General features: G+C 40.8%; 2 protein-coding genes across 9 annotated transcripts in view; one reads left to right on the top strand and one right to left on the bottom strand.

The window, feature by feature from the left end:
* The window catches only part of gorasp1b (golgi reassembly stacking protein 1b), a 41253-nt gene extending 35105 nt beyond the window's left edge, over positions 1-6148 (top strand). For 3 of the 7 annotated variants that reach the window (XM_076290522.1, XM_076290523.1, XM_076290521.1), the window contains 9 exons: positions 64-764; positions 1974-2054; positions 2180-2383; positions 2755-2841; positions 2967-3097; positions 3608-3728; positions 3881-3998; positions 4088-4204; positions 4300-6148. In XM_076290522.1, coding sequence (XP_076146637.1) covers positions 738-764; positions 1974-2054; positions 2180-2383; positions 2755-2841; positions 2967-3097; positions 3608-3728; positions 3881-3998; positions 4088-4204; positions 4300-4535 — 1122 coding nt within the window. In that variant the 5' untranslated portion in view covers positions 64-737 and the 3' untranslated portion in view covers positions 4536-6148. The other 4 variants (XM_076290519.1, XM_076290518.1, XM_076290524.1 and 1 more) reach the window with 4 other exon arrangements.
* Positions 6149-6624: 476 nt separating this feature from the next.
* On the bottom strand, positions 6625-25686 carry wdr48a (WD repeat domain 48a). 2 transcript variants are annotated; one of them, XM_076290517.1, is made up of 19 exons: positions 25603-25686; positions 22861-23001; positions 22156-22234; positions 21986-22068; positions 18947-19076; positions 18541-18629; positions 18291-18392; positions 17804-18028; positions 14340-14414; positions 13941-14043; positions 12997-13094; positions 12768-12875; positions 12534-12630; positions 11895-11987; positions 11673-11778; positions 10539-10626; positions 10355-10431; positions 9666-9855; positions 6625-9351 (listed from the first exon to the last, which is right to left on the bottom strand). In XM_076290517.1, the coding sequence occupies exons 1-19, from the start codon at positions 25648-25650 to the stop codon at positions 9256-9258; spliced, it is 2028 nt and encodes a 675-aa protein (XP_076146632.1). In that variant the 5' UTR covers positions 25651-25686; the 3' UTR covers positions 6625-9255. The 2 variants fall into 2 exon arrangements, with proteins under 2 accessions (XP_076146632.1, XP_076146631.1); XM_076290516.1 differs by having other exon boundaries at positions 22156-22231; positions 25603-25659.
* Between the last annotated feature and the right edge of the window lie 443 nt (positions 25687-26129).

Here is a 26129-nt window from a genome sequence, read left to right as displayed (position 1 = left end):
CATCTGTAATTTGTGTCACTAATATTTTGTATGTTCTATTTGTATATGTTCTGTCTTATTCAGAGGCCACCCTGAAGCAGCTCGATTGCTGGGCCAGGCAATAAATGCCAAAGTGACAGAACTGAGGTTCCATAACAAAAACAAAAATTGAGATATTCAATAAAATTGAATAACAGATAAGAAGTCTTTCTTTCTCTTTATACTGATACTGGTTTATGTTAAGTAAATGCAATAGTGAAATATGTAGGCTACTGATCAATGCTGAAAATATCAAACCATAGAATATGAACTATATTACAGAAATATATGTCTGAAATATATAGATCATGTGGTCAGAATTTCCATGAAGGGTCATGTGATCATGCTTCTTAGTGTAAAATATTTAAATATATTTAATAATATGCAGAAAATAAGAGAGTGGCCAATATTGAATATTTACTTAGATTTTGAAATATATTGATGAATACATGGACATATATTTATTTAACATAGATGGAAATATATTTATTTAACATAGATGTGCTTACTGGAATATGTTCAAGCTTGTGGATATGTTAAGTCTCTGTATGGGATGGCTGTAATCTGGTGAATCAACTTCATCTGACATCTGAATTTGTGTGTCTGTATAGGGCTGAACGGGGTTTTACAAAAGAATGCCATAGCTAATTTCATAAATTGTGATATGAAACTATAATCCACATTAAAATGTCTCACCACAAAGGCGTCAACACAACCACATGATATCATCTGCATCAGATCGAAAGGTAGGCTAGCCCGAGCCCAAGTCGTCCGGCGAAGCTTCCAGCACAGCGAAAAATACTGAAGCCTATACCGCATAGGTTTGGGGATAGCCCTGCCCATTGCATCCCCCGCTGATAACTCTGCTGTCCTGTACGTGAGCTGACACGGTAATTTGCGCAAATTCCTCGTATGCCCCCTCAGCCCACTTTGCGTCAGTATCGCTTTGGAAAACTATAGTTACACCTGGCATAAGTTGCGCTTATGGTTGGCTGATCCAGAGATGGGTTTGACACAAAGTTTCAAGACGGAAGGGGGTACCGGCGGCTATCATGTTCATGGGGTAAGATGTGAGGTATTGTTGAATGAGCATTAGGCTAGCCTACGAGCTGACAAAATCTCTGAAGAATTATTTAAAAACATATATTATTAGAGTTAGTATTCTCCCATCAGGATATGTTGTGTTTGCATAAGGCTACATCCGTAGACTAGCAGGTAGTGCAGGTATCCCTAAATGATGTGTGTTATGAGGCTACACCAACCAACCGCTGTTAAAAAAAATCCACATACATTCCATGGCTCCCTTTACGCCAACGCGAGTAAATGAAGCATGCGGACAACTTTATCCTTCAGGTAATATCAAGTCTTAATATGGTAATATAATATTCAGCATGACGTGGCTCTATTCTCACTAGCTTGTGGCTGTAGCTAAGCTAATGTCTGTTGGCATTATGCAAGTCAGAAGAAATTACAGTTTCCATCTTGGACCTATGAAATCTTCTAAATTTTGATCAGACCTTGTTCTACGAATTTAGTCCACTGTTGTGGTTAGAAAATGCAATGAAGTTTAGACTAACCAGCTGTTTGTCACACAACTTAGGCTACTTGCCCCACAACTAATTTCACCAAAATTGTGTTTTATAGTAGGCCCTAGCCTAATAATGAATTATAATGGTGGCAATATTCCAGGAAGCAGAGTTAAGATGGCAGATAAAATTGGCAGGGCTCATTTCCAGGACATGGATAGCTGCATTTGCAAATATCTAGATATTATCTGCTCCCATCTCTGCCCATGGCCTATAATTATGAGCAAATCAGTCAACAGTAGGCGGAGGTGGAGGGCGTCTATATTAAACTAAAGAAAAGAAAAGAGTGAGCTGTTTTGGGGATCAGCATGAACTTGAGAAGATCTCATCAGTTGTTGAAATTGAAATACAAGTTTTGTGTATTCACAGATTCAAGAGAATTCACCAGCACAAATAGCGGGATTAGAACCCGTTTTTGATTTTATTTTATCAATTGGGAACACTCGACTGGTAAGTTTCCTAAAAACATGTGGAAGTTCACAGTTTCACATGAATGACTCAAAAACATTATTTTATGTAAGTAGATGATTAAGGTTTGTGCAGAACATTCCTTAATGTAGTCTTCTTTCTCAAAGGACAAGGAGAATGACACACTCAAAGATCTGCTCAAAGCCAATGTGGAGAAACCAGTCAAACTGGAAGTCTATAATTCAAAGGCACTAAGGATTCGAGAGCTGGAAGTTGTTCCTAGCAATATGTGGGGAGGCCAAGGCCTTTTGGGTGCCAGTGTCAGATTTTGCAGTTATCAAGGTGCCAATGAGAATGTCTGGCATGTCTTGGTGAGGCCCTTCAAATTTAATCAGGAAATGCTACCAGAGTCAGAATTAGAATCAGCTTTATTGGCCAGGTTTGCGTGAACAAACAAGGAATTTGACTCCGGTTAATTTTTTTAGCTCTCAAAGTACAACACTTATTTAACACTCACTTAACATATAAGAATAAAAAACATGACAGTATGTACATTTGCAATACTGTAAATAGAACACTATGGGTGTTATATGGGTGGGCTATTACAGTGCTATAGGTCTACTATGTATGAAATGAAATGTACAGAATGAGTGTAGTATAAAGTGTTACTAACTAAAATGTTCAAAATGCATTGGAATATACATTAAGATGCACTGATTGAAAATTTGATGCACCCTTTTAGGATGTGGAACCAAATTCTCCAGCAGCTCTTGCTGGGTTACAAGCATATCTCGACTACATTGTGGGAGCAGACCAGGTGCTGCAAGACGTAAGTGATGTCTGCATGTTGTGCCCTTCCATATTCAGACCATATTAGACCCTATAATAATAGAGCAGCATCAGAGTGCAGTGCAACAACAATCTGCGTTTATCTGTGACTTTTGACTCTCACAGTCTGAGGACTTCTTTTCCATGATTGAATCCTGTGAGGGGAAGCCCCTGAAGCTTCTTGTGTACAACACTAAGATGGACCAGTGCAGGGAGGTGGTGGTTACCCCCAATGGTGCCTGGGGTGGAGAAGGCAGGTAAGTCTATAAACAGGAACAAACCAACCTGACGTATCAGAATTAATGAGAGGGTTCATGTGCTTTAATCATCTTTTGACATTGTGCTACATAAGAAGACACTCTTGGTCACCCCAGAGCCCTATTTGAAGGACCACAACTGCCTTGTTTCAGACCAACTAAAGAACAATTCAGTGGCATAAGTCTTGGGCCTCAGAGCAAAATTTCTAACAGTTATGCTAAAAGTCCTTGATTGTTCTTTTACTTCCTCTGGTTATGCCTCTGGTAAAATGATAAGGAAGCTTTGATGTTGAAGCCAAAACACCACATTCTTATCAGTGCTATTATAAAATAATTCGGCCCTACAGGGCTAAGAGTATTCATTTACTTCCTAGTCAGAGCGACAAAATAAAGTGGTCAAATTTGGCATTGACATTCCTATTACAATAATATTTTCCATTGAATTCTCTCCACAGAATCACTGTAATCTCTTAACATTGCATTAAACAGGGCTTTCTGATTGCTGTTCAGCCTAGGTTGTGGAATTGGATATGGCTACCTGCATCGCATACCATCACAATGGCCTGTGTCAGTGCCGCAGCCAGTTTTCAAAGACACAAATGAGGGAGATCTTTCTGACAAAGACAGTGAGGTAAATGTTAGCTTTCAAGTTTTAGAATGTTTATGTACAACATATCAATTACGTAAGACAAGGGGGAATTCAACCAAGCAGTGGAATAAGTACAACATGTTGTATCACACTCTAGTGAATAGATCTGAGATCTGATCATAAACACTTTGTAGCCTGCATCACAGGATGCTTTAGACCAGATTGATCACATCAAAGGAACTTCAGAGACTGTGGAAATCTCAATCCAGGATCCCTCACGCTCTCCATTTACTCTGGCTGACACAGATCAAGGTGTCCTCTTGCATGCATTCCAATCATCAACATTTTTTTTTAATGATGTAACAATGGAGAAAGAAATTGAAATTCCTCTTAACCTACAGGCACCTCTGATCTCTCAGGGATTGTGGCCATAGAATGGTCTGAGAACAGGAACATGTCCTCATCACCTGCTGACAACCAAAGCCCATGTCAGGGGATAGGACACGAGAGCGCTCGTGGTAAGAGCAAGGTTAGGTATGAGTGATAAAGACTCTGTGTTTTAACTAAGGTCTTAAAATGCTCAACCTCATTTCAACCTATTGCTTTGCCATAGGTGAAGGATGCGAGGCTGACTCCATTGTGAAGGCACAAACTATGAATGAACCTTTGAAAGATGCTCCGGGGGGCTCAGGTTTGGCGCCCCCTAGTAATGACCAGACGAATAATGCTATGCCAGAGCATCTGTCTGAAGCTCCACCATCAGAGCGGTTATCAATTACAAATGGACCTCTCCCAATCAGTCCATGTTTTGAGGTGTATGAGGTACCTGCAGTTGAGCATGACAGTTAAGTGAGGAGGCTTGAAAGAATTTCGAGAACAGGGTAAAGAGTGCTCACAGATATAAATTAGCTGTATAGCTAACTCTGGTACATGGCTTGAACTGTGCATGGCCCCTGACAAATAATTTATTAAATGCTTCCTGCAAGAGGTTTGTTAGCACCAGAGCCATAGAAAGAGAGTAGCGACACTCTTTGATGTTGCTACCAAGCGATCAGTAGTTCCAAAAAAACCTGTGCCGAACGGCTGTATCGCAGGAGGATGGGAAATATTTCTGGATCCTGGAGGGCGTAATCCAATAACTCATTGACTACTGACCAAGTGATTGGCTGTTTTCAGTTCCAAAACTCATAACTCATAACCTGGAAACTAAAATGGACATGCGCTGCCATCCTTCTCTACGGTCTCTTATGGGAGTGTCGCCACTCTGTTTTTCTCTGGCTGGCACCGTACACTGATTAGAAATGCCTCAAGGCAAAAGAGGAGTGTAGCAAAGAGCTTTAAATTCCTCCCATGACTCATTTAAAAATAATGCTAATGAGGAGAAAACAGCATTGAAACCAATTCTGAAGAAACATTTTCATACTAGGGCTGTCAAAATAACTGATTAATTTCGATTAATTAATTTGAGAAAAAATAACTGATTAAAAAAATTAGTGCAGATTAATCGATTCCGTATGACCTTTGCCCCCGAGCCGTTCTAGTCAGTAAAAATTAGACTGTAAAATGAAGGAGAGAGAAGAAAACGGGCTGCCTGGATCATTGATTGGAACATTTACTTTTAAAAAACGGCCTGATGGTGTTGATAAAAAATAAAGTGTTGAAAATAAAGTCCTCTGCAATGTCTGCAGCAAGGAATTTGCATACCACCGGAGTACATCAACTCTATAGTCGCACATCAATACAAAGAAATAAGTGTTGACATTGAGGGGAGTGTTTATTTTCATTGTGTCCCCTAGGTTATATCTTTGGCCTGAAATGCCTTGTATGTAAAAAAAAACTTCTTCCCGAAGCACTTTATTTTGAATTTATTTGAATTTGAAGCACTTTGAATTCATTTCCTCAGCATATTAGGTCATATCATAGATTATTATGGCAATTATTTGAACAGTGAAAATAATAATAAAGGAGTTTTTGAACTTTAATGTCACTAATGCTGATTATTCAATGATTCATTTGAATTTAAATATTTAAAATACTTTCACAGCAAAAATTATATATGCGATTAATTTAGATTAATTAATCACAGAGTATGTAATTAATTAGATTATTTTAATCGATTGACAGCCCTATTTCATACATAATCAACATGTTGGCATCCATGCATGTAACCTCATCAATTACAGGCCAGACAGCTCTTGTAGACAATAGGGGTTATTCTACCACTGTTAGTTCTCTAAAGATATTGATTACAAGCCAGATAGCTTTTGTTGAAGACAGGTTATGTTCACGTACAGTAAAAAATAGGGGTTATGGTACAGTACAGTGTATATTAGAGATACAGTATGCAGGGTTCAGGCCACTTAGTATTCCAGTTTAATTATCGAATATCGAATACTTTCACACATGTAAAATTGGAATGAAGATGTAATCCTATTTGTTGTCCCACAGATGTTTAAATTATATTATGCCTGATTTAGATATAGTACAAATGTAAACATGCTCTCGGTTATGTTTCAGATGGAAATCCACTATTTCATTACCCATGTGCAATTACATGTATTGACCTGCTTAATACTGTTATTGAAAGTGGTTTATGGGTACATACAGTAGTGTTTAACAGTAGAGTTTATACCCATAATGTATATTGCCTCCACAGAATATAATGCAATCTATATCAGTGTGGCACAAAGTGCTTAACTATTGTATTTAATATTTAAAATACTTGGGATATTTTTGCCTTTGCTCTAGTTTGAGCCAAGATTTACAGTGTAAGTTATATTACATTATGCTGCGCAGTATTTCTTTGCACAATATGTATGTATGTATGTATGTATGTATGTCATTGCCATAAATGTAAGGTATTAACCTGATCTGAAGTAGTGCCATCTACTGTGAAATGAACCCAGATATTCTGAAGTGTTATCGAATCACACAACACTGTCAACTACTGTCGTTTATAATGCACCATATTATACAAACACAACAATCTCTTCAAGTCATACAGGATTGTTTTATCCCCTCATAATATATATAATCATTGATGTCACTACCTTGTTTAACCTATTAAGACCTAGAGCGCCCATCAAAAAAGCTCTCTTAAACCTAAGCATTTTCTGAAAACCACCTGCTAAAACCTGAATCAGAAACACTCCGAGAACGCATCCGGCCTTAAACAGATAAACGCTTGTAAGGCGCATATGGTCTTAATGGGTTAAAATACTTTAGCACCCAAACAACTCCTATTTTCAAGTTGTGTGTAAATGTTACTTTGCTTACTTGAAAATGAATCAATTATTCATCTTGGTGTATTTTTCTTAAACTGTATACTTTTTATAAATAGGTTTTACTGAAAACATTGTGGCACAAGTAGCTGCAGCGGCCGGCCATACCACGTCAGGTCCCACTCCATCTCTTTCTCTCCCTCCTGCTGAATAAAGGCAATAAGCTTGATAAGAAATGTGGCTAGGACATGGAACACTAAATAAGAGTAGCATGTTGGATGAACACCAATGACACCAAGTTGCCTTTCTGTTAAGGTGACTTACACCATCTATGATAGGAATGCAGTGCACACCGATCGCTAAATAGATAACATACCGTTGAGGTTTTGAGAGGACATGTGACAACTGGAAACTTCCTGATATGATTTCAAAAGGGGATTTTTTTTTCTCAAAATTAAGCTGTTAAAATATGTGACTTTAAAATATGTGTTGGGTTAAAGATCATCTCCCTTACCTACATACCCAGACAATTACACTTTTTTCTTGATGTTGGTTAATTTATTAAGCAGTTATTTACCCAAAATATACTACATTTAATTACAATCAACACAAGGAGCAAGGATATAGGGTAGTGGATGTGGAGGCCTTGGATATTTCCTAGAGCATTTTGCTTTGTGTTGAGCCTTTAATTCAACAACTAGTTAGGCTGTACCTTCTCCATCGTTTTACTAACACCAAATATATTCTTTGTTATTATACATGTTTTAGCACTGTGCAGATCACATTGTTGTAGTCCATCTGCTTTTTGAGCTGGGCACAGTATAATGTTTTGCATAAATAAAAAAAAATAATCTGAGTTATTCCACCATCCAGTCATATCCCTATTGTATGATCTGTCAAGTTCTTCTGTTCCTCAACGGTATTTGGTCACACTGTCCCACCAGGAGCAACTACATAAATCACTGATATTGCATGCACAGAGCAGAATACAGCATAGACAATGCACCAATGGATCATCATTCATGAAGCACTGGGTATGACCCTAACTGAACCACATGTTGCTTACATTCCCTAATGTCAATACACAGTGGTTCACAAGATGGGTCCATGTCAATGCAACCACTATGAGCTGTTCATGTGGAGGATCAGTTCACACAATGTGAACAGTGTGTTTTCTGTAGACTTCTTGTCCTAATCCCTCTCCTGTTAAGGTATCCTGATAGTTAGCAGCAGACAATCACAAGTAAAACCACACACACACCTTTTACGGTCCTGTACTGGAAATCTAACTCCTGGGAATCCACCAGCACACCTGTCATGAATCTCATCTCATTTACATGTGAAAAAAGCACCCTTTTGAAGAAAACATGTTTGCTTTAAAAAAAAAAAAAAATCCTGATCATCAGGGTCAACAACTCATCAGTCAGTTTGCCTACAAAATAATTACAATATATTTACAAAATGGCGGCATCAATGATTTACGAGGAGCAACGTAAGACAGCAATGCAATATGAGATTTTGAGTCCATATGTTAAGTTGTCCGAGCCCCCTGTGCCTAAAGAACAACGCATTGCTCAGGATAGGCTTCCTGTTTTTGAAAAGCAGCGCTCTCTTACATTCTATGAATTAGCTGATTGTATTAAAATGCTGCCTGTCATGCAGGTCAGGATTGTGATCATCCCTTTGATTTCCTCCTCGTCTTCCTGTCTGAACCCTGTGGACAGTTATGAATGAAGCTGGAGGAGGGGTGGTGTTGGTGAATATGGAACAGAAAAGAAATCCCTGGAATGTAGGACAAATTCATAACACCTTGGTCTAAGATGTCCCAACAAGAACTATCAGTTGTTGGGGCATCTCTCAAGAAAAAAAAAAAGGTGTTGATTCAGATGCCAAGACAAATCTGTATTACATCGATAAAAAAAAGGAGTCATATTAAATAAAGTGACAAACTCCACTGATGACGAGTCTGTTTTCACTGTACAAAGCAGGATCTGCCGGACCTTTTCCTCCTCATTCAAGCCGCCTAACCATTTCTGTCTGAACATGGCAGATTCAAAATGACACTCCACTTCCACTAGTGCAGAGGTGACAACAGCTTTAGTGACCAGGTGGTTTATGACTGAGATATGAAGCAAGTAGGGGTGTGAGGGTATGGGGGGGGGGCATATCTGTGAGTAGTTGGTTGGTTTGCCTCCTAAAGTGTTACTGATGGAAGAGGGTGGGTGTGTGGGCTGAGTGCAGTGGTCCATGTTGGCACCCTGAGGGTGGAGAGGGTTGGGGGGGGGGGGGGGTGGCAGAGGGGTAGGAACAGGCGTTGGTTTGGAGTGCAGCAGTCTCCCCTCCTGCCCTCACGTGGACTTCTGGCGGTAGTGAAGCGTTAGGTCGCCCCCACTCTTCCAGATGAAGTGCTTTACTGTCCGCAGGTCCATGTTAGGGTCCAGGACCTTTTGGAGAGCAGAAAAGAAATGACTGGATTCTTTTTTCAACTGAAGTATTTTGTTTCACTGAATAGTCAAGACCATCCTTTCAAAATACGTTACCACAGATACCATTAAGCACACATGTTCAGAAAAAAACACCACTTGGCCATGTTGCCACTGAACACAAACTTGATTTTGGGTCGACAACACAGGAGAGCTCCTCGTAAACAATTCCTTATATTAGACCAGTATGCAGTGATAGTATCTTTTTATTACAAACAAAGATAGGTCGACACCCGCCACATGATCCCATAAGGGAAGCTAATGGAGGTGTGTACCTGGTCCTGACACAGTAGCTCGATCTTCTCCTCCGCCAGCACGGCCATGTCCTCCTCCTCCTTCTGCTCACTGGGCTTCTCACTGGCCGTCCCGCCCGCCTGGGACTCGTTGTCCAAGTTAATGATCTTCTCGTAGACGTGCTCCATCACTTTGCGCACCTGCAGCATGTCGCTGGCTGACAAGCGGTCCCTGCAAACCAGATGACAGTGGAGCGTTGAAGGCACATATCATCTACAGTAACAGACAGTGATTGATTGAGGCATTAAAATGCTGCTTATTGTTTGTCACTGATTGCTTTTAAAAATATGAGCTATGACAGAAGTTGAGTGAGAATGTTATATATTCCACCCCCTGACACTGTTTTACTGGTTTATTTCTGCACCTTATTTCTGTTTGGAATTGTTTTGAGAGCCTATTGATGCATCTTAGAGTAGGAAATCTTAGAATCTTAGAAGGAATGTCCACCATATCCCGTGTTTGTGAATATATTTTACTGAACTCATTAAATGCTGCTGGATACTCATGAATGCATGTCTCTTATAGCCACAATAGGAGTAATTTTAGCAACACCATATTTTGGGTAGCTCGCAAAGACCCAGTAGTTTTCCTGTCTGGCCCACTTGGTAAGGGAGTTGAATAGCCCTGTATTAAAAGGTAAGGCGATTTCGGCATAACGTATGTAACTTACTTCTTCAGCGTTTTTGCTCCAGAGGATGAGTGTGGCTGGAGGTAGAATGGGATTTTGTTGAATTTCGGCATGTTTTTCTGAAAAAAGATGATAAAGACACATTGGCTCTTTGATATATGGTTTTCCTGTTACTGACTTCAAACCACTGTATGTAGATGAAAAGGAGAAGACATTTGTCCCTCACATCCACTGTGATGTCAATAACCCACTGTGGAACCGTCTCGTTGAGCAGCATGGATTCAGTTTCTCCACCTGAATCTCGACAGAGTAACCTGCAGACAAGCACAATTACATTTCAAAAGCATTACAGACACACTGCAATCACATTAGATTTGTATACACGTGCCCATCTTTATGTAATGAAGATGGGCACGTGTAAACTAAACTAAACTAAAACTAAATCTAAAATGTAAGAGTGATGCAGAAGGATCCCTTTTGTATAAACAACTATAAGCTACTGATGTATCCAGAAAATCTACTGTACTCTCACTGTAATGCACGAGTTTTTCCCACATACAGGTCACCTCGCTTGCCAGGAAATCCCTTGAATGATTTAATTCAGGTAGAATTGAAATTTGACCTTTGTGGTCCTAGTATTAAAAAGGCTGAAAAAGGTTACACTCGCAATCATCTTGAATTACAAGGCTACACTGCCCTCATGAATGCCACATAAAGTAATCAACCATCTGTGGAATGTGAGCATCGGAGCAGGAATATGATACTAGTGTGATGCTGGTGCTTTGGAATACCTTGGAGACACGCGGCATGACAATGGAAAAACTTTGTTGAACCAAAATTCACCTTCGTCAGACACAAAAATCACTCTAAACCTACACAAAAACAATCGTCTTTCTATTTCATATTTCCTGGTGTATACATTTCTTTAGAAACTTGTTTAGCCCCTCTTCTATACAACTGTTGTTATGACTATATTCCTGAACGTATGCCATATTACCTTTTCTAATGAACAGATACCAGCACTGCCTAGTTCATGATTCAATCATAACCCCATTTTCCAGCTTCCCTGCATCTACTGATCAGCATGTACAGTATTTCACAGACTCAAATTACAACCACAAACACCACACCACCACCCACAACATCCACTGCTATATGGTCTTTTGGGCCCCCACCGTCGACTTCAAGGCATCGCTGCCTGGAATGCACTAGGGTTAGGGTTAGGTATGGCAGGGCTGCCTTGAAATCAACGGTGAGGGACCAAAACACCATCAAGCACATCCACTACACAGATTCATGGAAACTCACCAGTTTAAAGTAAAGTAAAAAAAAAAAAAAAAAAAAAAAACAAGAGGCTCACCTGAACAGAGTTCTCCCTCCTGCCTCCCCGAAAATGACAGGGGTGTGTGGAGGCACCTGGAAGTAGCCATTTCCTTTCTGTATTCTGCTCTCATGCTCCCCATTCACTGAAAACATAGAGAGACTCTCTTCAGCTAGAATGCACGCACACACGTACAAACAAACAAACAAACAAACAAACTGCCAGATAACTCTCACGCCATTTGCAGGCGACTCCACTGACCGTGGTTGAGCTCTGTCTCCTCATCCATGGGATTGATGTGTGTCCGTGGCCAGTATTCTAACAGGGCTTGCAGTAAGAGTCCTCCAAGATTCACTGCAACAGTAAAGAACACTAACTAAGCCATCCTCTATAAACCTTTACATACATTAGGGGTGCACAGATTGGAAAATTCTGGGCTGATACTTGGCCCCCGTGAAATTCCTACCCTGGTCATAACTGTAAAATCCATCATTAGTTGTCATTTGCTGCTGCAAATAGTTATGGGTGTAAAGAAATATGAATACAATAAGTGCCTGCAGTTATACAATAACTGACTACAACCTTCTCTGTGCATCAAACAGGAAACAGAATGTGGACACACATGGGGGAACAAATAAAAAAAAAACTGAAACTCTTCCGCTAGGGCAAAATGTCCTTCATTCTAGACATAACACATTCCAATGCTCTTAACTCATGTTTAGGCAATAAGTAGAGAGCAGTGTTAGTATTAACCAAGGTCCCCTACAGTCAGATGGATAAATGGATAATGTGTTATCTGTTCATGCTTGAGTTCAATGCCTTGGCTCAGTTAACACTTTCCAATTCCTGTGGCTCAACTGGCAGAGCAAGGTTGATAGGTTTCCATGGTGCAATACTCACGTTTTGGGTCAGATCCATCAGGACTAGTGAACCCAGCATCCTTGGCAGACACCCACGCGGCAAAGCAGTCACTCTCATCCAGGGTGATTGTCAGCATCTGTACACGGTTGACAGTAAATTAAGTCAACTATGATTTAGTTGACGCCTTTGCAATTAGCCTCCGGGTTAACCGCAGGGTTTAACAGCAATTAGATAACGATGTGGCTGATAACTTGTAAGTGCAGTTGTGCTCACCCCGGTTTTCAAATCCACAGAGAACCAGTTTGGCACATAGACCATCTTGAAACGTTTCTTGATTTCCTCATCAAATTCCATCTTTCCAAGGTCCTCGACCTTGCATGCCTGAGAGTCACACAAAGCAAACATTCAAATGAGTCACTGTTTTCATTATCTGTCAACCATACAACCATACACTGTAGCTATTACAACAAGCATACTGGTAGGACAGTGAGAGCAAACCCACCTTCAACACATCCCAATATGCTACATTGTTGTTTGTGTCTTTGGTAAGGATGTGTCTTTTGTCATTAAGAATGTGGCACTGGATTATACTGGCTCCCCCTGATAAACAGAGAACATTATCAAAATCAATTACAAAAAAAAAATGCTGACCTGTGGAAGGACTTCACTTAAAAAAAACAAAAGAAACCGGAAAAGCGTGGCTGTTACTTAGTAATAAGAAATCACTGAGATCTGAAAACAGCAATATTTAGCCAGTATCTGCACTAGTCATGAATATGAGGACGTTCCTAAATAAAACATATTTTTTTTTCCATATCATGAGGGACCACTGTCTGGTGACAAAGACAAAGTAATATAAGCAGACATCACCAAGTTGCTGACACTTGTCTATGCCCTAAAAAATTACAATGAACAATGAACAAGTGACTATAATGGGGCATCTGTATTTCGTGAGAACCTCTTATACAAATTTGTCAACTTCCTTTTCCGTCTCCACAAGCCCTAACCAAGGCCCAACAACAAGTCAGCAGTCTTTGATGTCATCTCATCAACTCATTCCAAAGCTCCAACAACTCTGACATGCTAGAGTGCTCATGACAAGTGGAGTCACAACACACCCTGGTGGCTACTGGCACAATAGCATCTGTGCTGCTGGGCCTGCTTACTTGGCACTCCGTCATCTCTTTACAGATAAGCAGCTACAACAGTTGTCTCCAAAATCCATCATGACAAAGACAAGGGGGAAAAAAGAGTAGGGAAATCAGTGAAAAACTGCCAGAGGGATTTAAATAAATGGCGCATCTTACTCATCTTAAAATAGTCAATCTATACAGTTACAGAGTTTGAGGCAATCAAGCACCAACACTCCCCTCATTTGTACTAGTTGTTTGTCGTGTTCCTCAAGCGACATATTTTGAGTGTGTTCTGTGCCACAGGGGGGCTTACCTTTGATGACCTGCTCTGGCTGTGTGCAAAGTGGCGTCAGGGGAGTGCTGCAGTCGTTGTCATAATCACCAGATGCTCGGAAATTATGCATGCCCTTTAGAGACTGCACAGATGCAGAGCGAAGGAGGAGAGTGAAATAAGCAGTTTCAGTATATGGACAAAAATTTTATTCTTAAAAGCATGATGTGGATAATTGCACTCTAAAGATATGCTTCAAATTCTGGCACTGGAGATTGTTATGACTAACTTTAGGAAAATGTGAGGGATTTTAGCAAGCCCTGTCGATTTTTTTTTAGTTATTATCAGTTGGCTTGAATAAATGAAGTTCCAACAGCCACTGCCTTGTCAAGGTGAAGAAGTGAGTGGTGTTGTGAGTGGAGGCAACAGTGAGGTCCTTACCCATTTATTAACCGTAGACTTGGTGGTGGAGACCCAAATAGCTGAGGGAGTGTCTGCAGATCGGTCAAGCTCCATCTGAGCCAAAGACACAATGGAATACATGCCTTACACCAGTGTTTCCCAAACTTTTTTTCTGGGGACCCACTTTTTAAAAACGACAGACCATCGCGACCCATTCACTTCAGAGCAAACAATCATCCACCAATATTGTTAAACTTTTCTATGCCCCCCCCCCCCCCAAACCATTCTACAGTGCCATATCTGGATACGTAATAGCGCCTACTAGGTCTGACCTACTACCACTACTATTACAGGGATTGGTGATGCACTGACTCTTCAGTTTCCCACAATTCTGCAATCTCAATTACACACGAAACAATGTTAAATACTTTCAAAGCTGTAAAAAGTTTTGTACAAACACACAACCTCAGCTTTTTCTCATCCTGCTTTGAGCACAGTTGTGTTGCATTTTGAGCATCATTAGCGTGGAAAGTTGGAAATGACTACCGAAAAGATACGCCTGTCACGGTATGTTGTGACAGGCTATGTTGTAAGAATGGAACAAGAGGCTTTTGCGCAATAGCCAAAAGATAATGTGTCTTTATTGTAGCCTAGCCTAGTAGAGTTCACAAGGTGGAAAACGAGAGGAAATAATAGAATTTAAAATGTCAGTGTTTCCTCTAGGAATTTTTTAAGCAGTGGGGGCAGGCCTGTCCGAACCACACCCCCACCCCCCCACCGTCCCCCCGTCCCACAGAACTGACAACTGACACTTCGCTGCAACACAAACAGTGTATGAACAGTCTAGCGACGCATTTCATCAAGGTCCATTTGGACATGTCAGTTATTTGCACCACTGGTTAGATGTTGATAGCAATAAAATGTATGGTTAAAATGGATAATAATTTAACTTCAAGACTACTTTTAGTTAGCCATGTAACCCATCTTGGTTTTAAACAAAGACACTATCCCCTCCCCCAATGGAATGCTAATGTGCTGGTTTAAGGCCTATCACTTACACAAGACAAAGGATGCTACCTTGATATAATGTATCCATGTATCATGAAATGTAAATGTATTCATGTCTGGTATCATTTTGATAGTCTCATTACAAGGATTGTAATGATGTGATTGTGAGAATGTTTGGAACATTCTATAAGTGATATTTCTGATATATAAGATATCTCTCCTCATGCTATTTACATAGGTGTGAAGTGGGTGTGAGTAGGTGTGTCTGATACCAAGTGAAGAACCAACCAAGTGGGATTGTTCTTGGCGCCATTTTGTTCTTTGTTTAAAACATTTAAAAGTAACTAAACTGCAATGTTTGTCAGATCAGATTAGAGCATGGAGAACTGAGAGAGAGAGGGTGATCCTACAGAGGCCATGGCCTTGTGCCATGGCCAGGCCTACATAGACCATAGACCTTTTTTTGTACTCTCTCTGCTTGTAACAGAATAAACCTGATTCCCGAGTTTTTCCTGAAGTTCGCCAGTCTAAGATCAATATTAAGTAATTATTCACCTACAATTACTTTCAATGTAAAACAGCATTTCGTTTCAGACTACTGTTACTTAAAGGAACCGTATGTAAGAAATGTATTTCAATTAATCCTAAAATGGCCCTGATGTGTCACTAGACATTAAGAAATCATGTTCATTTCAAATATTTATATGACTGACAACAGTAGTCCGGCCAGGATATTGTCATTTAAAAAGTGAAGTTGCAGCCCTCAACTGATGTTGATGTTGTGTTTTGTCATGTCATGTTGTGTTTTGGCCTGATGCGCCACCCTCCACCTATTTACTAATCACAAAGTCAGTAGTGTTTCGCCATCCGGGTTGGCAACCTCGAGTCAGGGGGGAGGGGGAGGGGATACACCGCTCTACAGTAATTTGAAAGTGATTGCAGTACCATTTTTGGCCACAATCTTACATATGGTTCCTTTAATTTGTGCATTAACAATAACGTTTCAGACTACTGTTACTTAATTTGTGCTTTGACAATAAAGTATCACATGAACTAAAGATGACTAAAATCTTATGTAGAAGAAGAAACATTCACAAAAAATCCATCCATCCAAAAATGACCTTTGTTTTTGATAGCTGTTGAAAACGGCATGGAACTGACAGAGATGTTTTTGTTTATAAATAAATAAATAAATAAATAAATAAATAACATTATGCTGATACCTTTTGCTTTTCCCAAATACAATGTAGCCTACAGGTGTATGACCTTTCATCAATCCAGTTGCCATTGATGAACTGTGATGAACTGCCATACTTGTGATTGTTTAGAGATTTTAAAGGTTTTATAACAATGCTACATCTTCTTTGGCTATTCTACAATCTATTCACCTTTTCAGCACCAGTAGGCTACTTTCTGTGCAGCCGCACACACACACTCAGGCATGCCAAACAAGCATACACAAAAGTTTCAAGAGTGGGGGATAGCGTAAAATATGGAGACAAATTGAAGTGTGATTTCTTTTTGCGGAACGGATGTACAGGACTGAGCGGCGGTCATATTTTGTACCGATATGCGGTACATCTAGTTTTCAGTTGTGATTGAGCTGTATATTTGGAGAATCTACAACAGGTCTGCACAATGAATTTTGAAAGGCAACTGCGACTATTGTGCTTCTGCCCCATTTCTGATACCGTGGGGGAAGAAAATTAAACCGTGGGGGGCCGCCACTACCAAAACAACATAGAGGAAACACTGCCATAATGTCTATTTAAATTGTAGCCTAATATAATGTGCTGTCGTGTGTTTTAAATCCAAAATATTAAGGAATGTGAGGAGGTTGCTATTAACTTTAAAGAGTGCATCTACAATTGAAAATATCTACAGCCTATGACGCAAATTGAATAGCCATGTCCGGTATACAGATGTCTGCTTTAGTTGACTAGATTTCGGTTAAGCTGAAGAGATGGTGTCCGTTAATGTTTGTGCAAAAAGGCTGATTCATGTCCCTTGCATTTTGCAACTGCGAGGTCCATGGCAGGCGCCCCACAGAAATGTTTCATTTTGTGAGTGAGATGTCCACGCTGTTCGCTCTGTGACTCGTTCGCCCCCCAGTTTCAGAGCTATTCTAAATGCAAAATTGCACATAGGGCCGTGACTGTAGTTAAGAAACTAGATCCTTATAGAAAACTGTTAGCTTTCCTGGCTAAATGGTATAAGTTAGGCCTATTACACAACATAAATTGTGCTGGCGACCCCAATAAAATCTCCTGCGACCCACCCGTTGGTCGCGACCTAGTCGTACAATTCCCCCACTGGCCAGCAATGCACATGTCTTACACTAATACCAACATAGGCCAGCAAAGCACATCTGAGATGAGAGTCACTGTGTTGCTATTTATTGTACATCAATTGAGTGGAAGCACAGCTCCAAGCTCCATACTTACATAACTGTCCACCACACAGTAGCCACCACACCGTCTATCTCTTTTTCTCACCTTGAGGACAGGGGCCTTCTCCTCACAGATGAGGACACGGATGTCCGGGTTGCGTAGGTCCGTGCAGTAGATCTTGCGGTCACGACCACCGGAGTAGACGTGTGTGAAGGCCTCGTTGACCTGCAGTGCCCACACGCCCTCGTCGTGGACGCGGTACGTGGCGATGCAGCGCTGCTGGCCCAGCGACCACAGCCGGATGGTTCCGTCGGAACTGCCCGACAAACACTGGTGACAGAGGGCAAGATCCAATTCGTTGGGTTTAGTTTGATGGAGAACCGTGACAAAACAAGAACAACACACTTCTGCTACTGCTTCAGTTATGCAATTACTCAAACCACAGGCCCATAAAATGGAGTTTAGAGCAGTCAGTATGGACAACCACTGGTCCAGAACAGTCAAATTATCGTATTCAGGTACATGTTTGGTAGCTGTATTATTTTCAAAAAAGCTAAAGATCATTGTGTGGTAGCATGATGTGAATTTTCACCTGTGTGCCATCGCGGTTTAAGAGCAATGACTTGACGTTGTCTGTGTGGCCTTTCAACTTCATGAGCTTGGCACAAGTTCGAGGATCCCAAACTCGTAATACCTACAATGTCAAACACATTGAAGACACAACCCACTGAAATTAACAGCTTTTAGTTACATTACCTCAGACCAAAACAGATGTATTTACACATATCTCTATGTAATTTAAAGACATCAAATCCATTATACTTAGTGTGAAAAAAAAAAACCTTTTCAGTGGAGCCTGACACAATGACTGTGCCCATCTGATTCATAGCCAGGCTATAGATGGAGTCCTTATTTCCACTAAGCGAAGACGCTGTGACACACAAAAGAGTCTTCAGTAAGTCTACAATATCCTGAGCATGTGTGTTGAAGGGCAAACATTCAACCACTAAAAGCTCTACAGTCAACACATCATTCATATCAACTTTCAAACATGTGAAATCGAAGTGCCCAAACAGACAGATGCTGTTTAATCAATACTTTATTCACAAAACTAGTCAGGCAGAAAAGCTAGTAAGTATCCACACAAATATACCGTAGTGTAACCGGGATCAGGTGTTCTACATCAGCTGACAAATGAGTGAATACACATTCTGTTACATTCTGCTGAAAAACAGCAAGACTACTTACTGGTGACTGTGTTATTTGAGGCAGTAAGAGCTGTTAATGTGTTCACGTCCCACAAGAAGATCTGCCTGTCAAGGCCTGCAGAGGCCACCAGTTCCTTATCTTTAGCATATGCTAAGGCTTTGACATAGTCCTGTAAAACGCAGACACACCAAAGGCACATACAGACATACGTCACGTGAGCAAACAGTCAGTAACAGACAAATCTAATCAGGATCCTACCGGCTTTCACTTGACTGATTTGACGCAGTACTGACTACTTGAAAAACTGTACTAAGTCAGTGGTTCTTAAACTTTTTGTCTGGCGACCCCACAAAAAAGTATGGAAAGGTCTAGCGACCCCACTTTCCCAAAACCCATTTTAAGTCCTTAGCCTTCTCAAAATACCGCCCCCCCCCCCTCAAACGTTAACAACTAAATCAAGCAAAAACTAGAAAGCAATGTAATTCGTTTTATTTACTCCATATGAACAAGAACAGAGAAAAACAAACAATCACGATTAAACAAGCTGCCGCCATATCAGATCAGAACGCTATGTGCGTTGAGCGCGCGCGCACACACATACACATGCACCATTAGGCCTACAACGTTACATTAATTATATGTGGCGATAACAATACAATATTTTTTTTATTTCCCTTTTCTGGTTTAGGCCTAGCCTACTTTATTTAACATTTTCAATGGGAAGGGTGGGCCTGCTTCCGTGAACATAGCAAGCTAATTCTAGGAGGAATGCTGCATACGGCGACACGGAGATTTTCCTCCACGGTGCTGAGCCGACATCTGTATTTATTTTTTATATATGCCAGGGACGAAAATGTCTTCTCGCACAGATAGGTCGACCCGAAAGGCGTTAGAATGTCCATGGCAGCCTTGGACAATCCGGGGTATTCCTGGGCAACAGACAGCCAGAATTCATCCAGTGTTTTTGAGGCAAACGATGTCTGTATGGTTCGGTCACTGGATAGCTCAAGCAGCGCATCTTCGAGCTCAGATGTCAGATCGTTTGAAGAGCAGCTGGTGAATGGTTGTCGTATCCAATCAAAGTTCTCCACGTTTTCCGTCGGAAAATATTGATGGAATTTTTCGAGGAGGCTTTGGAGGTGAACTTTGATGGAGGCTTTCAATGAATTGACATTCACGCCATCCTCCTCCAAAAAGTCATGCAGCTCCGAAAACATCTCAAAATCCCCACTCTCCGCACGGACTGCCCAACGCTGCAACTTCTTTGTGAAAGCATTCACTTTGTCCGAGAGGGTCAGGATGTTAGTGTTGAGGCCTTGTAGTGACAGGTTGAGCGTATTTAATTTGTCGAATATGCATGACAAATAAGCAAGACGGGCTATCCATTCAGAGTCAGTGAGATGGTGCGCAAAAGCAGAGTTCGCGTCTAAGAGGAAGGTGCGCACCTCGCTTCGCAACTCAAACAACCGTGTTAGGACCTTGCCCCGTGAAAGCCACCGAACCTCAGAATGGTAAAGAAGGGATTCGTGTGTAGACCCCATTTCCTGACAGAGAAGGGTGAAGAGTCTGGTATTTAGTGGGCGAGATTTGATGAAATTCACCATTTTAATTGCTGTCTGGAGAACATTGTTAAGCTCGGGCTCAAGTGTCTTAGATGCCAGGGCCTCTCTGTGGATAATGCAGTGATTGAACTTGATGTGTGGTGCAACGCTAAGGACCTTTGCTTTCAGCCCTTTATTTTTCCCCAACATAGCTGCCGCACCGTCTGTGCATATGCTTAGGCAGTTGGCCCAATGCAGCCCTGCGTCTTCCATCCAACCATTGAGACAATTAAAAATGTCACTGCCGGTACACCTTCCTTCCATCGGAGAGCAGAACAGCATGTCCTTGTGAAGTTTTCCTTCATAACTGTAGCGAACAAACACCAATAATTGCGCGACACTTACCAAGTCAGTAGACTCATCTAACTGTAAAGAAAACCTGCAGTTTTTTACTCTCTCGATTAACTGACATTTCATATCATTAGCGATCTCGTTAATGCGCTTGGACACTATCATTGGAGAGGGGGATTTGCTTGAGCGCACTTGCAATCTTTTCACCATGCATTGCGGTGGTCATCGCAATTGCTGCAGGGAGGATGAGGCTTTCGGCAATTGTGTGTGGCTTTTGTGCTTTTGCCACAAGGTGGGCCACTTCGTAGGAAGCTGCCAAGGCTTTGGTGGGCAAGGTAGCTTGCCCATGCACTACGGTCTTCTGCCCCTTGCAGGGCAGCTTCTTTTCGCAGAAAGAAAGTCATTGGTTTCATAGCGTCCTCGGGATGGCGGGTTTCGAGATGTCGTTTCATTTTGACCGGTTTTAAGCTCTCATTCGCCAGAACATCGCCGCAAATCACACATTGTGGGTGGTCGATATTATTTTTAACATGACAAGTGAATCCATATTTCAGGAATTCTTTCTGATAAAGCCGACGCCTCGTTTTTTCCTTTTTTTTCTCACCGGCCTGTATACTTGTCCCATCTGAGGATCGCGGAGGTGTAGACTCACTGGTAGATGGCACTTCCGAGCTTTGGTTTGACTTTTTAAGCAGCCATCTGTCCATTTTGGCTAGTAGGCTACCTATGTCTTTTTGTTTTGTTTTACTTAAAATAGCGGGAACAAGTTGAATTTGCTAGTGGGAGCAGATTACATTGTTTCTATCAGCGGACCAGTAGCCCATAGACTGAACCAGATCTCGTTGAAAGACGAAAACATTTCTCTTTCTTCTCTTAACTGCGTGTAAATAAGAAAAAGGCATTTTTCCCCCAATATTATTTTCCTTTGTTTCACCTGGCATAATAATAATTTCAGACTGAATACAGAAAATATTGGCGACCCCACGGAAGTTTTTGGCGACCCCATTTGGGGTCGCGAGCCCTAGTTTAAGAATCACTGGTCTAAGTAATAGGGGTCTTGACAACATATACTGAGTGAGTTAATTATAATTTATATTATAACAACTTAATGCTGAGATTATTTATAGCCCTATTCATGGAGATATTTAATCACGCATACCAACATGAGAGTGGAATGCATGCTTACCTTATGCGTTCGCAACGTCGACATACAGAAGCCTTTGTGCGCATTCCAGACCTTTACTGTGGTGTCCGAGGAGGCCGAGATTACTGGAAGGCAACAAAATGGCGGCATTAGAGATGACAGGAGGAGATCAAATACTGCACGTAGAAGGCCATCTGAGCATTCTCACTCACATGTTTTCCCGTTGCAACACAGTACGATGTCATTGACCCAGTCTGTATGATGCTCCATCGATGCTATGTAAGGGTCCTGCTGCAAAAAATATAACCTCTGCTGAAATGCCAAAGTGGATGAATAACCTCAAGTCCTATTATGGTTCTATCTCAATTTCAAGAACATAACCCTTATCAAACTCAAACTCCTGCTAAAATGACACTAGGTGGGTTTACATGGACAGTTATTTTGTCATTCCGTTTAAACTACTCTGAATGAAAATTTCATGTCACCTGTTTACATGGGGTACGTTCTATTCTAACGAGCAACCCGACTGACTGTGTACATGGCTGTTCAATCGAAATAAGAATGAAATACACCAACCCTATCATTCTGATTAAAAGTCTTATCGGATCGACAGTTTTATTCTGATCAGGTGTTTATATGTGTCATTTTTATTCCGACCAAGCCATTACTCTGATTCTAATCAGATTAAAAGTGTCCATGTAAATCCACCTACTGTTGGTAGCACACTCCTCCAGCAACACAATCCAGCTGGAAAATAATGAACAGATCCTCTTCAAAGCAATATATTTATCAGATGAGACAGTGTGGCGGGCAGGCTACTACACAGTTTTCAAGGTCATTCATTGTACTTTTAGAGGGATGAGGTCAGTCTTTGTTTGGCTGGCAAAGAATTGGTTTAAAGATGAGTGACAGTTTACCTTGTGCTGGTTGACGCTCCATATCCGGATGATGGAGTCTCGGCCAGCGGTGAAGAGCCGGTTCAAGGCTGGGTCCAGCTGCAGGGCATTAACTCCATTGCGGTTATACTTCTCCACCTCATCGCGGATGACATACGACACCTGTGTTACAACACACACATACCCTGCTGTAAATTTTAGGACTAGGTTGTCACAAGAATCAGGAGTGAAAGTGCTTCTGTTCACATAAACTGTTCAAGCCTTCATGAAACAGTGTCGGCCTACTGGAGTTTGCATATCAGTATACACATTCTTGACACAAATGAATACCACACAGTGGTCTATCTAGATGGACTTAAATATGCCAAATGTGTTTTTCAGTTGGCTTTATAATAATTACAGTGCATGAAAATGCACTGTTCTGTTATCCGAAGTCTTCTTCTTCTTCTTATTATTCTTCCCACCAAATTTCTGCGTCTAATTCAGCTTCAACCGTTTAACGTAGAAACTTCGTTCAAACTTTGTAACGTAGGTCTTGAAAAGGAGACTTGAGGAATGTATTTTTCACTTTTGTAAACTTTATACTTTTTGAGATATTAATAAAAAACAAGCTTATTTTCCCCCATAGACTTTGTATGGGGACTATGACATCATAATGGGCTAATTAACTTGATTTGCACCTCAACTTCCAGCTGCTCAACTAGGTCCCATCAAAAAGCTAGTTAAACTGATTGCACCTGTATCAACTGCTTTCTGCTCAATTAGGCCAACTCTCTCTGTGTATCTCCATTCTACAAGGATATAAGGCACATTCCATCCAACTTTCTAACCATTCATCCTCTTCAAACCATTCACTCATCTACCCATTAAACTATCCCATCAACATCCATTAAACAATCTGCCTATCAACATCCATTCAACTTTCTGTCTATCAACATCCATTACACTATCTACATTTAACTTTTAAACTATATCAAAGATGGTTGATTACGAAGATACTTCATGAGAGGCCATTTCCTGTCCCTGGAAATTTATGCAAATAGGGTAGCAGTACACGCCCCCGCACATTTATGCAGTGATCGGGCTCTCTTTTTAACATTGAGGTCTATGGCAGAATCCAAGAATTTCCCAGAATTTGTCAAAGCCTTATTTTTCTGAGCAATGGATGCACATTTCGGACACGGTATCATGATCTCCAAACCCTCCTCCCTATTTCAGTAGAATGTCGTGATAGTATGACCCTCCAGTCGGGAGAAAATCAACATTAATGAAGGTGTACACCAAGTTTATTTTGTACTCCGGCTTGTCTGGCGTGGAACCGAGGCGTTCAAACGTAAGTCATACGTCAGTGACACGCCACTGTGCAGGCGGGAACTGAACCAGAGCTGAACTCCACTTTGCCCTCAAAGACATGAACTAGGACGACCCATCTTGCTACGCATTCATTATCTTTGACTATATACTCTGTCTCAGGCTTTAAACATACAATCTGGCTCTACATATAAATGTCCTCACTACGATAATTCACTATTAAATAATTTAACTATTTAAACTACTCAACTATTTAACTGTTCAGCCATTTCAACTGTCAGTTGTTATCAACTATGACTTCTGCCAACTGTTATCAAATAAAAGTTTGTTTTGCATTTTATGTTAATATACAGTATGTTTATATTTTCATGCACTGGTCATTTCCTCAAAATTTAATTTTCTAGTTATTTATTATAGTCCTAATACTTGTCGACTACTACTACTAATAATCATTTTAGTTGTAGCACCCTCCACTGTGAGCAAACGTTTTTCAGTATTTGTTAAGACCAGTGACCAGAAGGATGTTATCCGCTGTGATTGGAGATCACTCTCATCTCACATGTATATCCGTGACATGGAAAACGGCAATAGGGATTAGACGTCCTTTGACATTCAGGGTACACACGATGCTTTTACAATGACAGCAGCAGCCCCCTCGGGTTGCTTCCCATGACATGTTGACATCAAAACTAAGTCAGCGTGTTAACAACGCGGGGGGAAAGTATGACAGTAGAACATGCTTTACCATATATCGCCAGATAGTTTCTGATAGCAAACAGTACATTTAACCAGTTTCGCCAAAGCTGTAAGTTAGCTTGCCATGACTAAGGTTAAATGACAAGAGCTGGTCCACTAGGTGTCAAATGATTACCAAATGTACAAGTTGTCGTGTTGTTTCTACATAAGTGGTGCATCTTGTGGGGAAATGCTAAGTAGCATTCTTGTTGGGAAGTGGGGGCGTGTGTTGAGACAACTACCAGCTAATGTTAGCCCGCTAGGTAGCTAGCTAGATAAGCTATTAGCCAGCGAAAATTCCATTGACTGCAAGACATCAAGAGGGTTAGCTAAGCACATTAGTACGCTGAGTTTAGATAAAATGCATGTGACTTGGTGATACTGCACTCCTGATGGCATCCGTATTGACATTGGACAATGCATTCAATAACGTAACACACAGAAACAGATTGATGGCAAGCTGAATGGCTTGGCTGACAAATAACTTGGCTAGCTGTGTTACCGGAGGGAGCAAAGCAAAGCTAGCTATAGCTAGTTTGATAGCAGGGCTGTCAAGCAGGGACCAGTCCATCCCCCTTCGCGCCAGATCAGTTTAAAGATTGTTCTCTACAAATCTGTATATTTAACGACATAATCATGGCAAAAAAACATTTAAGAAGCACCGATCAGACAGTAACCGGTGCACAAGTTACTGTATGATTAATAGGGGCATTTTACCTGGACTTTCCTCCGCCCCGCAGCATTTTGCCTGTGATGCGTCGCCATCTTACATGTTGACAGGATGACGTAACTTCCAAGGAGCCAAAGAGAAAAGTAGACACTTCCGGGCGCAAAGTGTCACTTTTTTTTAAACTAATGTTGGGAACAGTCCTTACTTGCCCCCATCCCCTTAGATAAATAAATAAATAAATAAATAAAAAGTAAGTTCTCTAGTGGAGAATAACATTAATACCTTGTAGGCTATCTAGAAACAGATTTTTATATGTATCACATGTATAACAATCTGACTTAGGCCTACATCAAATCAATGTGCATTATGCCTTCAATCATACAGAGATTTATAATAATATTCATATGTTTTAGCCCAATTATATCCTAACTTACTTAAGGTAAAATGGAGAGACAAACACAAGAATATCGAATATTAGGCCTACATAGTCCTAAAAAGTTAAGTAGGCCTAGGCCAGAACAGTTTGAAGGGCTACATATTATGGCAAGCCATTACTTATTTGAATTACAATACC

The sequence above is a fragment of the Alosa pseudoharengus genome, unplaced genomic scaffold (genome assembly GCF_046254945.1).
Source record: "Alosa pseudoharengus isolate Yale_2024_CS ecotype anadromous, Long Island Sound unplaced genomic scaffold, YU_APseudo_1.1 YU_APseudo_1.1_scf_18, whole genome shotgun sequence".
Classification (NCBI taxonomy): domain Eukaryota; kingdom Metazoa; phylum Chordata; class Actinopteri; order Clupeiformes; family Clupeidae; genus Alosa; species Alosa pseudoharengus.
The sequence above is the reverse complement of the archived record's forward strand: the minus strand, read 5'-3'. Positions and strand labels throughout refer to the sequence as shown.

What these genes read in the sequence shown, in the direction of transcription:
- wdr48a (XM_076290517.1), bottom strand. Translation starts at nt 25,650, where the DNA reads ATGGCGACGCATCACAGGCAAAATGCTGCGGGGCGGAGGAAAGTCCAG. An exon ending in CGACGTTGCGAACGCATAAG is followed by an intron (nt 19,077 to 21,985) that starts GTAAGCATGCAT and finishes TGCGTTTTACAG; the next exon opens with GACTATGTCAAAGCCTTAGC. An exon ending in CTGTGGATTTGAAAACCGGG is followed by an intron (nt 12,631 to 12,767) that starts GTGAGCACAACT and finishes AACCGTGTACAG; the next exon opens with ATGCTGACAATCACCCTGGA.